Source organism: Grampus griseus (genome assembly GCF_964374135.1).
Source record: "Grampus griseus genome assembly, chromosome: 5".
In the NCBI taxonomy this organism is placed as follows: domain Eukaryota; kingdom Metazoa; phylum Chordata; class Mammalia; order Artiodactyla; family Delphinidae; genus Grampus; species Grampus griseus.
Genome location: NC_138998.1, coordinates 36,292,117 through 36,305,786, shown reverse-complemented (window position 1 = coordinate 36,305,786; position 13,670 = coordinate 36,292,117). Strand labels below are relative to the sequence as shown.

Genomic DNA, 13,670 nt, shown 5'->3' with positions numbered 1-13,670 from the left:
GGGCATCTTTGCTCTGGTTTGGAGGATTTAGCAGTGTTCATGAAACACTTCTAACACACAAATCTTCCACATTCATCTAAGATTAAAGCCTTAAAAGAGCTGCCATCTGAGAGTTCTATTCAGGCGTTAGTCTCCCAAAAAATATGCTGAAGAGTGAGTAAAGCAATAAAATAAGACCAACTAATAATGCTGATGAAACTCTTCGATAACATCTTTTTCTACCTATGATGATAGCTTATGAGCGAGGTAAGCAAGCTAAGGAAAAGTACTGTTTTATTTCTCTAACTTTCCTGCAATAAGAGTACCTAAGTCAATAAACTAGATGGGTCTGTTTTTAAAACGCAACACTATCATTTCTAAGGAAAATGTTTCTGGCTTTTTTTTTTTTTGATGTATACTTGATTTACAATGTCGTGCTAATTTCTGCTGTATAGCAAAGTGACTCAGTTACACACATGTACACATTCTTTTTTTATATCCTTTTCCATTATGGTTTATCCCAGGAGATTTGGTATAGTTCCCTGTGCTATACGGTAGGACCTTGTTTATGCATTCTAAATGTAATAGTTTGCATCTACCAACCCCAAACTCCCAATCCATCCCTCTCCGCCTCCCTGCCCCACTCCCCCTTGGCAACCACAAGTATGTTTTCTGTGTCTCTGTTTGTTTTGTAGATAGGTTCATTTGTGTCATATTTTAGATTCCACATGTAAATGATATGGTATTTGTCTTTCTTACTTCACTTGGTGTGATAATCTCTAGTTGCATCCATGTGGCTGCAAATGGCATTATTTCGTTCTTTTTTATGGCTAATATTCCATTGTATATATTTACCACATCTTCTTTATCCATTCATCTGTTGATGGACATTTAGGTTGTTTCCATGTATTGGCTATTGTGAATAATGCTGCTATGAACACAGGGGTGCACGTATCTTTTTGAATTAAGAGTTTTGTCTGGACATATGCCCAGGAGTGGGACTGCTGGATCATATGGTAATTCTATTTTAGTTTTTTGAGGAGCCTCCATACTGCTTCTGGCTCTTAATTTGTAAATAAACGCTATTGATTTGTACAGCACTTTACAAAAATTTGCATTGTAGGGTCTCAAAGTTGTAACATTCTTATCATTTGTACTCTTAAAAAACCAAAAAAAAAACCCCTACAAAGATGAGTAAACTAACCACATGAAACCTTCTTACCTTCCTTAAATAAAGGAGGGAAAAAAACCCTGATTTAAACTGACCATATAGGACTGTTTGGGTATTGAATATATTCTTAAAGTCATTTTCAGACCTAGTATAACAAAAATTCCTCCTCAAAGATCAGTATTTCAGGCCCTAATAATTATTTTTATATGTAAGCCATTTACTAGAAGAGGTTAATAGCAAAATGTGGAGTTGGGTTTTAGAATTTATAAATACAAAGGCCCAATATTTATTAACTTTGCACACATAAACCTTCCTGTCTACAGAATTGTATGACACTGGAATATCTTAGTTTGCAGACTCCCCCTGAAAATCTTAACCATAGTTTAAGAGTGAGTTGCAGCTTTCTGAAATGGTGTAAATTACAGCTGTGCCAGTAGGGAGATAGATTTACTGAATGCTTTTCAGTATGTTTTAAATCCATGGAACCATTACAAAATTTAGTCTGATTCCATAGTTCTTGTTTAGTTAGAACATACAATACTATACATGAATTTAAAAATCATTACACTGGAGAGAAAGTACTGTCAGAGAGGCTCACGTTTACCAGTTGGGTCACTTTAGGTTAGCTGAAAGCGGAGGTGCTTGAGAGCAGATGAGATTTTTACACTTCTTTTATTTCCTTCAGCACTTGTTGCAGGGGACAACCTGGTCATAGTTTCTACTACAGCACTTTGCTGAAATAAAACTTGTCCCATTCCCTCAAGCACTTACCTGCAAAATAAAATATTCACTATTCTCTTGTGACTTACGGTTGACTGCCAGATAATGTATTTTTTGCTGATTATCAGAGCACAAGTGTTTAGGCAGCAGTTTCTGGTTAGGTCTGTTCATTCAGTCATTCAATCACACATCCATTCAAGCAATCGACCAGCATTTACAGATCACCCACTACGTGTTGAACGCAGCTGTCTTAAATGGAACCAAAACCACAAGAAAAAGTTTTAAAGAATTACCAGAACTTTTATTTTTGCTCAGTTTTATTAGAAAAATAAATATGTCATAAAGCTTTTTTTTTTCTTTAGGGAGAAAAAAACGGAACAAGTCTCATAAAATCAAATAAGCAACGGTAAGGTATCTTAACTTGAAAAAGATTGGGAATCACTGGCTTACAAGTTACAATTGAATGAAAGGACAACTGTACCAGCCTCAGTTGGCTGCTTCATGCCAATGGCAGCAAACAACAAGATCTACTAGGGCAAAATAAATTACTGTGTGGAAGCCCTGGTAAGTGCTTAAACAGGCCGAGTCACTGAGACATCAGGATAGATAGATCTTGCTTTCAACAACACAGAAGTTCCTGAAGGGTTGTGTGTAAATGAAATAACCACAAACATACTAGGGGAGCTTGGTACCTGAAAGAATTCGTGGTGAATTCTTCTGTGAACAACCACTACTGCTTTTATAAATCCAGGTCCACTTGCTTTACTTAAGGCGAAGTACACCAAGCTGCTGCCTCTCTGAGCTGAGGCAGTGGCATGTTCACCTAACACTGCTCCTGCTGGGCCAGGGGCACAATTTCCAAGTCTGTGTTTCTGTGAAGTAGTGTAAGATACAGAGTTGGCCAGGGAACCCAGCTGCACCTGGCAGAGCAGGCGGAAGGGTGGGAGCTCCACCTTGAACAATATTTCCATGTCAACAAAGACTTCTTTTGAGGGTCTACTTTGTGCAAAGCACAGTAAAAAACCTGACCAATTCAGTTACAGACGTACTTCCTTTCTCTAAAACCTTCGGTCAGGGCCGAGGTCTGGAACCCTAAAATAAAGTAATACTTCTAATTCTCCAGACTGGCTTTAACCAAATTAGATACGCAACTTCTTCAAACTGGGGTGGGATGATAATGAAAGAGACTGAGTTTTCCAATGCTGAAGTTTAACACGAGAATCACATTTCAGAGAACTAGTTAATGAAAAATTTTGCTGGTGACTAACTTTTCAAATGGTTCCTTTTTTTTCTTTCTTACTTCCTCTAAACAGAACTCTGAGTTCTCGGGTAAACTCTGCAGAACAGTTAAAGTCATTGATGTTCTCTGGTTGGGTGACATATTTCAGTCCTGCTGATAGAAATAGAAATTTCTTTCCACCCACCAGAATGTCATGAACTTATCCTACAGCACAGCAGTGATGCTTTGCACAGGGATTAAATATGGTAGTACTAGTTCCACTCAGTTTTAATCTTTGTAAATAAACAGAATCCTCACTTTGCTCACAGCCTCCGTTTCATTTGGCCAAACTTCTACCAGGCTTAAGCCACATGTAATTAGTTAGGCTGTTCAGTTTCTTTATAAAAAATGCTTCCAATAACACTGCTGCCTATATGTACAGGTGTGAATGAAAAGAGTATGCAGTCTGTAGTCTTTCCACACTGAGTACACTAACAACAATTAGTAAATAATTAAAGAATAAGTGGTCATTTTAAAACTTGTGTTTTTCCTTAAAAAAAAAATTTCACTTTCTAGCAACTTAAAAAAAATGGGTCTTAAAAGTGCCCTATTAATGTCAATGCTGTTCCCCACTCTGGCCCACCCATCCAAAACCTGCTACAAATGCTGGATTGAGTTTATACAAATAATTTATCAGTACCAAGATTTTTCAAATGGAAACAGTGTTACTGACTTCTTCATACTGGATAACAAAATAAGGGTAACTCTGGTCATCATTGAAGATGACAAAAATCTGAGGCTCAAAGAAATTATCCACACAAGAGTCATACAGGTCACTGGTGACACTTCCGGGATTCACGGGAGGGGGCCTTCTCATGCCATGGCTGCCCATCGTGTATCTGCCAGTTAGCACTTTAGCCAGAAACATGAAATGGACTCCTTTGGAGGACTTCTTAGAAAAGTTATGCGAGTAGCTTGCCTTCTTTGCAAAATAACTGCCTTGTCCAAACATTGTAGCATGCTTTCCACAGACTCGAGGGTCAAAGTTGTGCTTGCAGATTCCATCTACCACATCCTGGGATGTTCCATGAAATAAATGTCTCTCATTTATTATTCTGTCACGGCCAAACATTTTCCTGTTCATATACTCCTTTTTCCTAAGGCAAAGAGTGGACAGGGAATTCAGAAAAATGAGTAGATCAGTTTAATAGGCATGATGTAGTCATAAACTTCTTTTTATGGTTTCAATGGGGAGGAAATGTTAAAGTAGCTACCAAGGGCAAAATCTCATCAAAGATCATACTAAAAGTTTAAACTTATCTTTTCCACTGCAGACAAGAAAAGCCCTTTCCCTTTTTTCTCCATCAACCATTTGTTCACCTGCTCTCTCTTCCATTTCAAATCTAGTTCTCACATCTTCTCAGGGTGACTTCCTTATCTAATTCCACCAACCTGAGAGTCTCTTAATTCTGAGGTTCCTCGAATCTACATGTATCCCCTCTGAATTACATTAATTTGTTGCTGACTTGAGAGGCAGCATAGTAAAGTGATTAAAAACAAGGCCTCTGGTGCTAGACTGCCTGGGTTCAAATTCCAGCACTGTATCATATTAGCTGTATGACCTGTGGCAAGTTACCAAACTTTCCTGTGACTCAGTTTCCTTTCTGTAAAATGCAGATTGTAATAATCTTTCTTGTAGGTCTGTTATGAGAATTATATGTGAGTTAAAATATATGAACAAATATGACATTAAGTTCTATGCAAGTCTCTACTATTATGTTCTGCATTTGTCATTAGCTACATCAAGAAAAGCTCTCAAACTTTTCATACTGCTGACTCACCTTTTATATTTCTCCCAAAGAAACTGGTTTTGGACTCTCAGTATTTGCAAAATTCTATATTTAAACTCAGGCACAGTCTTATGAAAAAGATTATAAATGATTCGATAACTTTTGTCCTCTGCAGAAACAGGCACTTGGATGAAGTCCTGAGATGGATGCATATACACCCAAGTTTCAGGGTAAAAGTTTGCTGAGGTGACCCCATCTGGGCAGATGATTTGTGATGATGAGGTTGCTTCAAGAGGCGGAGGTGCCTGTGTGGGAACACCACCAAGTGTCCTAGAAGGGAGAGGGAGAACGTCAATGTACAACCTCAGCAGTAAGGTGCTCTACATCAAAACCTCCATCTCACATACAGTGCTCTACAGCAGTATCTAATATTATAATTTGAATAGCTTCAATGCTTGTTTAAAAAAACAACATAGAAAATGCTATCAACTAAAGAAAAAAAAACCTTAGAGCTAACACTGCCTGTATAGAGATAACCTATTATTAGCTTCCCCTGGCCTCCTCCTTGTGGAGAAAACTCGGGAATGTACTGCTGCAAGGCAAGCAAGCAAGTGCCAATTTATAAATATCTTTACTTTCTGAATCCTGGATTCCTCTTTTGCCTATATAGTTATGCTCCGTTTCAAGGGAGGAACAATTTATATACGTTCCTCAAACTTTGCTGTACTAAGCACAAAACGTATCATTGCTAGAGGTTGTGTACATGGGGAAGCATAGTGAGTGGAGGCAAAGTGAAGCAGGGCAAGAGGGAGCTTACAGGGAGATGACAGAAAATATTAAAAATAAAAAGCTTATACTTTGGTTTTTGTATAAAAACAAACAAATCATGGAGTAGGCATTGAAAGTTGGCATTTGCTTCAGTTTTAAATGTCACATATAACAACAAAACCATCAATACAATTCAAATGTTATAGCTTCAGATGTGCTTAAGATGGAGCTAATTACTTTAAGCCCTAGACACTAGAATATCCTTGAACCTTAAATTCAGGTCTGTTACGTTGAAGGATGAGTTTAGACAAGCAGTTACTTATTCCTGCCTGATTAAATGATTTAAATCATTTTTCTTCGCCATTTTCAAAACAGAGCAAAACGGAAGAAGCAGAGAGAAAGATAATCCTGACCCTGAGACCCAGATTCAGGGCTGGGGTACTACTCCACTCATAAGCATACACTGGTCACGGGGAAGCCCTAAGTCTGCCAAATCATTAGGAAACTGAAATTTTCAGAAGAGCTTTGGGACAAAGAGGTTACAACAATAGGTGAACATGCATCTAATCTCCAGGAGGATGTTTACCATCAGCCACCTTACACTAAGCACATACTGTGGACCAGGCACTTCACACCCAGTGTCACTACTCGTCATAACCCCACACAATGGCTTGGTTATTGGATACTTGGATACTGCTGTAGCACTTTTCAAATCAAGAAACTGCCAGCACAGCTAGTAAAGAACAGAGACAGCATATGAACCCAGGCCTATCTAGTTTCTAAGCACATACTCCTTGCATTTCCATATATTTCACAATTCACATGTACATATATTTTCTTCTTCTTTGTCTTCTTTTTTTATCTTTAAACAAGGCTTGAAAGTGATGGATGGATACCAGGATTGCAATTCAGGTCTGCCTGATTCCCACTACCATTGCCACTACCCCACAGCCTTTTGACTTTTAAGAGATGGCTTGCTATAGAGGTACAACCTGCCTCCTCTACCCCCCACCTCCTTCCAGTAGCTGCGCCTATGATTAATGTGCCTCAAAGTCCCTTTGTTAGACAGAGACAGAGTTCTGGGTGAATCCGGGGCTTGCAGAATCCCCCAGGTGCTTTTAAGTTCAGGAGCAGATCTAAAGGGGTGCCGTTTTCCCCAACCTTCATGACAGAGGGCACAACACTTCTTCTCTTCTGGAGCATTTTCACAAAGCCCTGACAGATTCCTCCAGAGCCTTCCTTCACTGGTACATTTTTTTGAAGAGAGGCCCCTACTGCTTTAATCAGACTCTGATAGGTCTGTAACTCCTTAAAAAGCCATCACCATTCTAGAGTAATGGTAGGAAACACAGACCATAAGCTGCTTATTTTTAGCTGTTCCCTCTATCCCTGCTCTGCAAAGTTCCCAGTATTGTTAGGGGTTGAAGTTACCAACAGAGGTTTCTGGATTGAAGGAGGAAGGTAAGATTCTCCCAACCACTGCCCAAAATAGGTTTTAGGCTGTCACAGCCATACTGAAAACGTGGCACTGACAATAGAAGAGACTGTTCCTTTTCCTTCTGCTAGCACTCCTGCCTAGAAATCAGTTTCACAAAATGACCGCTTCAAACGTCTCCTTTCCTTTTTCAGGGGACTGGGGGGGTCTATTATTTCCTTACACATGCTTGAAGATGAGCCTGTGTAAATAAATCCCATCTATCCTAAGACATTAAATCAGATTTTATGTATTTGGTTAAGCATCCATTCTTACCCATGGATGCTTACTTATAATAATAATTATTATAATAATAATAATCTTAATTGGGCTAAAACATAAAAATGTATACAGACATCTGTCTGATGGAACTCTACACTCTGGTTGCCATGGGTTAAAAATACATATTCTAAGCTTACAAATGTAGCTTTATTTTCCAAGAATGCTGAGTTTGTATTCAGCTCATGGATATTCCAATGACATACTGCGAGCTTCACACCGTAACCAGCCTTCTTTAGAGAGGCAAAGTCAAAGGCTACGGCACTTGTACTCAAGGGCCTCTGAAGAACAAATTTTCCTAATCCAAGGTCACCTTTTATCATTCTCCTTCCCTCCCCTGGCCATTCTGAAAGACGTTTCCTAACCTAACTTCAGTGATGAAGTAAAAATTAATTTTATCCTTTTTGGGGAGGAGTCAAAGAAATCCTCTCAGGCCGTCTCATGACCATGAGGTGATTGCACAGGGCAGATGTCCTTCCAGCTGAAATGGACTTCCAAACCTCTAAATCTGATATTTGTGTGCTTATGCAGCCTTAGCTCAAGTATTCTAAGAATATTAAAGAATAAGATCCTTTTTATCAGCCCTATTAAAAATCATCAAAGCACAGGAAAAAAATTTTAACTATGAGGAATGTTAGCTAAATGTGATTGTGGTAGCCATTTTACAACATATACATATATTAAGTCATTACGCTGTACATTTTCAACATATACAGTGTTTTATGTCAATTATATATCAATAAAACTGGAAGGGGAAAAAAAGCAGGGAAACCCTCGTTTAAAAAAAGCCAAGCTTTTGCCGTAATTCACGAACTAAGCCCCTGCCTCACCCTCCACCTCCCTACTCCAGCATTCCCAATTCTTAGGCATCTCTGGTTCCCTGATAATTGTGGCCTTTTTGACACCTATGTTTTTCTTTGACCCTTGTTTGCTAACACTTAAAAACAAAACTTTCTTCCTGGCTAAGATCACAGTCTCTCTAGAAATCTACTTCTGAAATCTGCTTTTTGGAATTAGTCTCCCTCCTCTTTCTGCCCTCTAGGCCAGCCCCAGACTCTAGGACAAACAGGAACTGAAGGCTGCATTTACCCATTCCACCCTGGTGAACTTGCTGCTTCTCTGCTCTTTTCCTCTTGAAATGTCTGCACTATCTCTTTGACTTGCTAAGCTCCTACTTTATACCTGATCATCACTGTTCCAGATAAGAAGACTAAACTAGGAAGTTTTAAAAAGAAAAGAGTGACTTTCTTTGTTCTCTTGTAAGCCTATGTTATAAATAGGAAGGCTTTATCTGTGGCATTAATTCTACTACTGCTCATATTATTTTTACCGTTCATACTTTTACAAAACAAGCCTAAGTTTAAAAAAAGGTGGGAGGAAGAGGGTATTCCATAATTACTTAAGATGCAAACAAATCAACTTTCACTATTCTGTAAAACTCCCCCAACAATGCAGCACTTGAATGAGCATTCTTCCTCTCTCACAGAAGCTGCATCTCGCTTGATTGGCTCAGCATGCCAAGCTGCCGGTCTCACTAATGAGTTCTACTATCTCACTAGGAGGACAATATGTTCCTAACTACTGGACGCTGACACTATCTCCAGCTGTGCTAGTGAAATGGCATTTTTATTAGTTTCTAATAATAATAAAAAAAAAACCTTACACTTGAACTAAGAAGAAAGCACATATTTACCTCAAGTTGATATATATATTTCTAAAATCTGCCTTATTAACAAATTGTTTTTGGGTACCTAGCATTTCAGGGATTTTTGTTTATATTTTGTTCTTAATGTTCCCGTTGCAATCTCAGAATTAGAATCATTAACACTCTGCCATAATGATCTGGGAAAAACACACTTTGGCCTTGGAATAAAAAACTACTAGTAAGAATACAAAAGAAGATTTTTACCTCAAAGATCAGCAGAAGAGACCAACCAGTATCACCCTAGACCTCCCCAGTTCATAAAACCAAGTAAACTTAGTAGCATTTTAAAAGTCAAGCTCTAAATATGGTGTATCTGACTAGAGTAGATAATGATTTCCCTAGAGATACTACCTTTCAGACATGGCCTTGCTAATGGTAATGTGCCCCAGCTTTTGGGACCTATGGAGATGTGCCACTGGGCTCTCTGGAGAGGGAAAAGAAAAATGGCACTTGGGAAAATGGAAGGAGAGCTCACCTATAATTCAGAAGGATGAGTTCTGTCTTGACCTAAAAGTATGACAGGTAATTTTAGTGCATATTATAGGAAGATGGGGCTTACTGAGCAAATGAGAATGCAAATTATTTGAAAAGGTGAATTCTTCCCATGCAAATTCACTCAAGGAAGAAGAATGGAGAACACCACCTTGAGGGACTCTCTCTCTACTTGCCAAGGCAGTTTACCTGGGCTGGGAAACAGTCCCATAACATGGAAGGGTATCTCAATCTTCCATGAAGGAGGCAAATGCAAACTCTGCCTTATTCCAGATACTGTATAAGTACTTTTAGCTGTGGAAAAATGTTAACTCTGCTTTTCAGTTCAAAAAATTCAATAGGATACTCACTCTTTTAGTGTTGGGTTTTAACTGCAGCTTATCTGAACTACATTTTTTGAAGAATTAAATCTAAAGATAACTCAGAATTTTATATTCTAGAGGTAATAAGTTAGTCTTTTACAGTCTTTTTCTCTTTGGCATTAAGTGTACATTTACATAAAATGGAAGCAAAGATGAGACTTTCTGCTGGACACTTACTGTAAATATGGAAGCAGTATAAAACAGGAATGGAAGAGGGGTCTCCTTTTTATTTCTCTCCTGAAGAATGAGTTGTGAAGAATGTAGTGGTTGTTCCACATCATAAATCGGACCTCTTTCAAACCCCGAGAGTTGGCTTCTTCAATCAATCGAATAACAGACTATGGAGCAGAAAACAGAAGGTAAAGAAAAAAAAAGCAAGTTAAAAAAGCAATAAATGGTAAATAGTCACTATAAAATATGAAAAATGTTAATGTAACTAAAGGTAAAAATAGTTAACTTTGCTATTAACATCAGAAGTGTTTCAATAAAGTACAGTGAGTCAAATTACCTCCTGTTACACGTAGGAATTTTATTTTCTTTAAAGATTCAGAATAGAAAAATGCTTCCTGTTCAGAACATGGATTTCCACCTTATGAAACATGTGAAGGATTAGTCTATTCTATTTTGAGGCTATAAGAATGTCCTGGAGATTTTTTTTAAAATATTTCTTAAGGGATTTTCAGAACAGGATTAAAGATAGTAGTATATACAGTTCAAATAAACCAATTAAGTTCCAAACCCAAGAAACCTCTCTGAGGAAAAACACAGGGACAGTCCAACTATTCTGAGGATACATTTTAAACAGCCTCTTATTCTCTTTGAAAGGTATTAGATCCTAGTGACTACTTAAGAGACAGAAATTTTAACTCAATATTGTGTTTTACACTAATTAACATACTAGGTCATTTTCTTTTGCTATTGCCTTAAAAGAAAACCTAAGGTAGATAAGTCAATTCTCCCTTTTTGTAATACTGGAAATGAACTTAATCAAATTGAAGAAGTCAGATCTTTGGAATGTGAAATTAATCTTTAAGTCCATTTCAGGGCATTTAAATGTGACTCAGAATTCTCACAGGCAAAATAAACCACCATCATTTTAAAACCTCGCTTTGTGATGGATGAACTATTCTTACCATCTCAGACTAAGGATGCATGTGCACATGTGATAGAATTTTAAACGACTGATCTGCCTGACCACAGTTCAGTAAACATTTTCAAGTACTTCTTCCAGGGGCTTAAGGGTGATTGTTTCCCCCTAGACTTCTAAACTGCTAATAGTGTAACACATGATCCAACCACCAGGAGCCAGATATAGCCAAAAGTTACACCAGTGCTCATCTCATTAAAATTACTCCAAAGGCGGCACTGAGTCTGAGTACTTACCACATTTAATACTTGGCTCCTATAGTATAAGATACTGGGAAGGGCTTCCCTGGTGGCGCAGTGGTTGAGAATCTGCCTGCTAATGCAGGGGACACGGGTTCGAGCCCTGGTCTGGGAAGATCCCACATGCCGCGGAGCAACTAGGCCCGTGAGCCATGGCCGCTGAGCCTGCGTGTCCAGAGCCTGTGCTCCGCAACAAGAGAGGCCACAACAGTGAGAGGCCCGCGTATTGCGATGAAGAGTAGCCCCCGCTTGCCTCAACTAGAGAAAGCCCTCGCACAGAAACGAAGACCCAACACAGCAAAAATAAATAAATTAATTAATAAACTCCTACCCCCTACATCTAAAAAAAAAGAAAGAAAGAAAGATACTGGGAAAAGCATTTTCTGATAATAGTGGTATTCTATTTATGGGTTACAGATTAATGGAAAGAAATATATTTTCAGAAAAATCAAGAGAGAATAGCGTTACTCATATCAACAAGACTCAATTTTACATCCATAAGTTCTTTGATCTGTGGTTCTGTCTAGTCATCGTTGAGAAGGAACAGTGAAAGACAAAAATTTAAACGCACTTTTGGAAAAAAGAACCTGTAAATACCTCAGGATACTCTCTCCATCCAAAGTGGTCCCTACAGAAGAACTTCCAGACTGTGTGGTAAATAGAGTTGACATTGCTAGAGGGTGGTGTGGACAGCCTTCGTAGTTGGTCAAATTCAGTTGTTTCATACACATTCATGGCGTTCAAGTCTGCCCAAAATTCTTGTCCTCTAAAAAGACCCAAGAAAAAAAATGAACTGTTAATAAATAATGGAAATATCTAAACATCTCATGTGATATTACAAATATCTAGTATAGCATACTGTAGAATTTTCAAAGCTTGTCTTGTTTGGAGTAAAAGGACATCATTCCTGGTTTTTTCCCCATTTCGTATATGCCTTAAGACCAAAACGTGCAAGCCATGGAGTAGGGATTGATTCTATCCCTTAACATCACTGGCCTAAACCAATCAACACAGTCCCACCCTCCCTACCACAGTGGGATGAGCCAAACCTGGTCTCAACCAATCAGGGAGTCAGCTCTAAGATGAAGCTGCCACAGAAAGCAGAGAGAGAAACGAACTTCTCTTTTTCAAGAGGCATCAGTTTTCGTAAGTCAACATAGGAATACACAATATTGTCTGATGAAAGACAGGAAAAATAAAATGACCCCAGATGAGGCAAGTACTGCTAATCTACCTACCCAACATTAATACTGTCCTTTATCCTGTGGGTAGAAAAAAAAGTTGACGAAACATGAGAAAAAATAGTTTGGATTACTGTAAAGTTCAGCTATGAGAATAGTTTCGTCATTCTTTTATCTGGTCTGCTGTTGCTTAATAAGCACTTTACGTGTGTGTGTGTGTGTGTGTGTGTGTGTGTGTGTGTGTGTGTGTGTGTGTGTGTGTGTGTGTGTGTGTGTGTGTGTGTGTGTGTGTGTGTGTGTGTGTGTGTGTGTGTGTGTGTGTGTGTCCTGCTATATAAATCAGAATCACTTAAAAAATTATAAAGGGTGGTCTAAAAAACGTGTTCCTTTTTTAATGGAACTTCATCTAGTGTTTGAAACATCTAAACCGTTAATGGCAAAATGTTCATTTTATTTTTCTCTCTCTTCATGTATATTTCAAAATTCCCCTAAGAAGACATAAAATAATAACATCACAGATATAAGCAGAGTGACTAAGCTTCCAAATACATTCTTCAACCACAGATTTCTAAATGACTGTCTATAACACACATCCAAATACTCCAGATCCAGTGGCACTCAGAACTGGCTCAGGTGAAATCCAGGTGTTTGGACAGATATTCCCAGTAATTAACATATTTCCTTTCAGTAAATCAAGATTTTGAAAAAGGTATTAATTTTGATCTATGGGTTTTGTTGGTTAGTATGATGCTCCAGACTGCTCTTCGAACATTTGTTTCAAGGACTGTTAATAAGTATTCTAGGCAAAAAGCATTCTGTGGTCAAAAGTTTGAAAAACTTGGTTACACAAAGTTAAACGATTTACTTACTGCAGCCACTCCTCAGTCCCTTTAATATGCTAAGGTAGATATATTGAAGTACCATGATGAGGGCTAGAAGGTACTCTTCTAAACCTATGACAGTGCTCTGTCCCTTTTACCCATGAAGACCTATTAACATCTCTCACTAAACACCCTGGCAAATATGAGGAAAGAAAATATTTCCCACCCTCCACCCCAATGTTCACAATTTGTGAATCAGGTTCTATTTGAAAAAAGAAAAAAAAAGTCATATACCAACTGATGGTGCCATGGAGCACATAACT

General features: G+C 38.3%; 1 protein-coding gene across 2 annotated transcripts in view; it reads right to left on the bottom strand.

Moving 5' to 3' along the window:
* Positions 1–2,167: 2,167 nt before the first annotated feature.
* TIPARP (TCDD inducible poly(ADP-ribose) polymerase) overlaps positions 2,168–13,670 on the bottom strand; it is a 28,803-nt gene continuing 17,300 nt past the window's right edge. For both annotated transcript variants that reach the window (XM_082655580.1, XM_082655581.1), the window contains exons 3-6: positions 11,943–12,111; positions 10,137–10,297; positions 4,931–5,209; positions 2,168–4,246 (exon numbers count right to left, since the gene is read on the bottom strand). In XM_082655580.1, the coding sequence (XP_082511706.1) occupies positions 3,799–4,246; positions 4,931–5,209; positions 10,137–10,297; positions 11,943–12,111 (1,057 nt within the window). In that variant the 3' untranslated portion in view covers positions 2,168–3,798. The remainder of the gene's footprint in view (positions 4,247–4,930; positions 5,210–10,136; positions 10,298–11,942; positions 12,112–13,670) is intronic.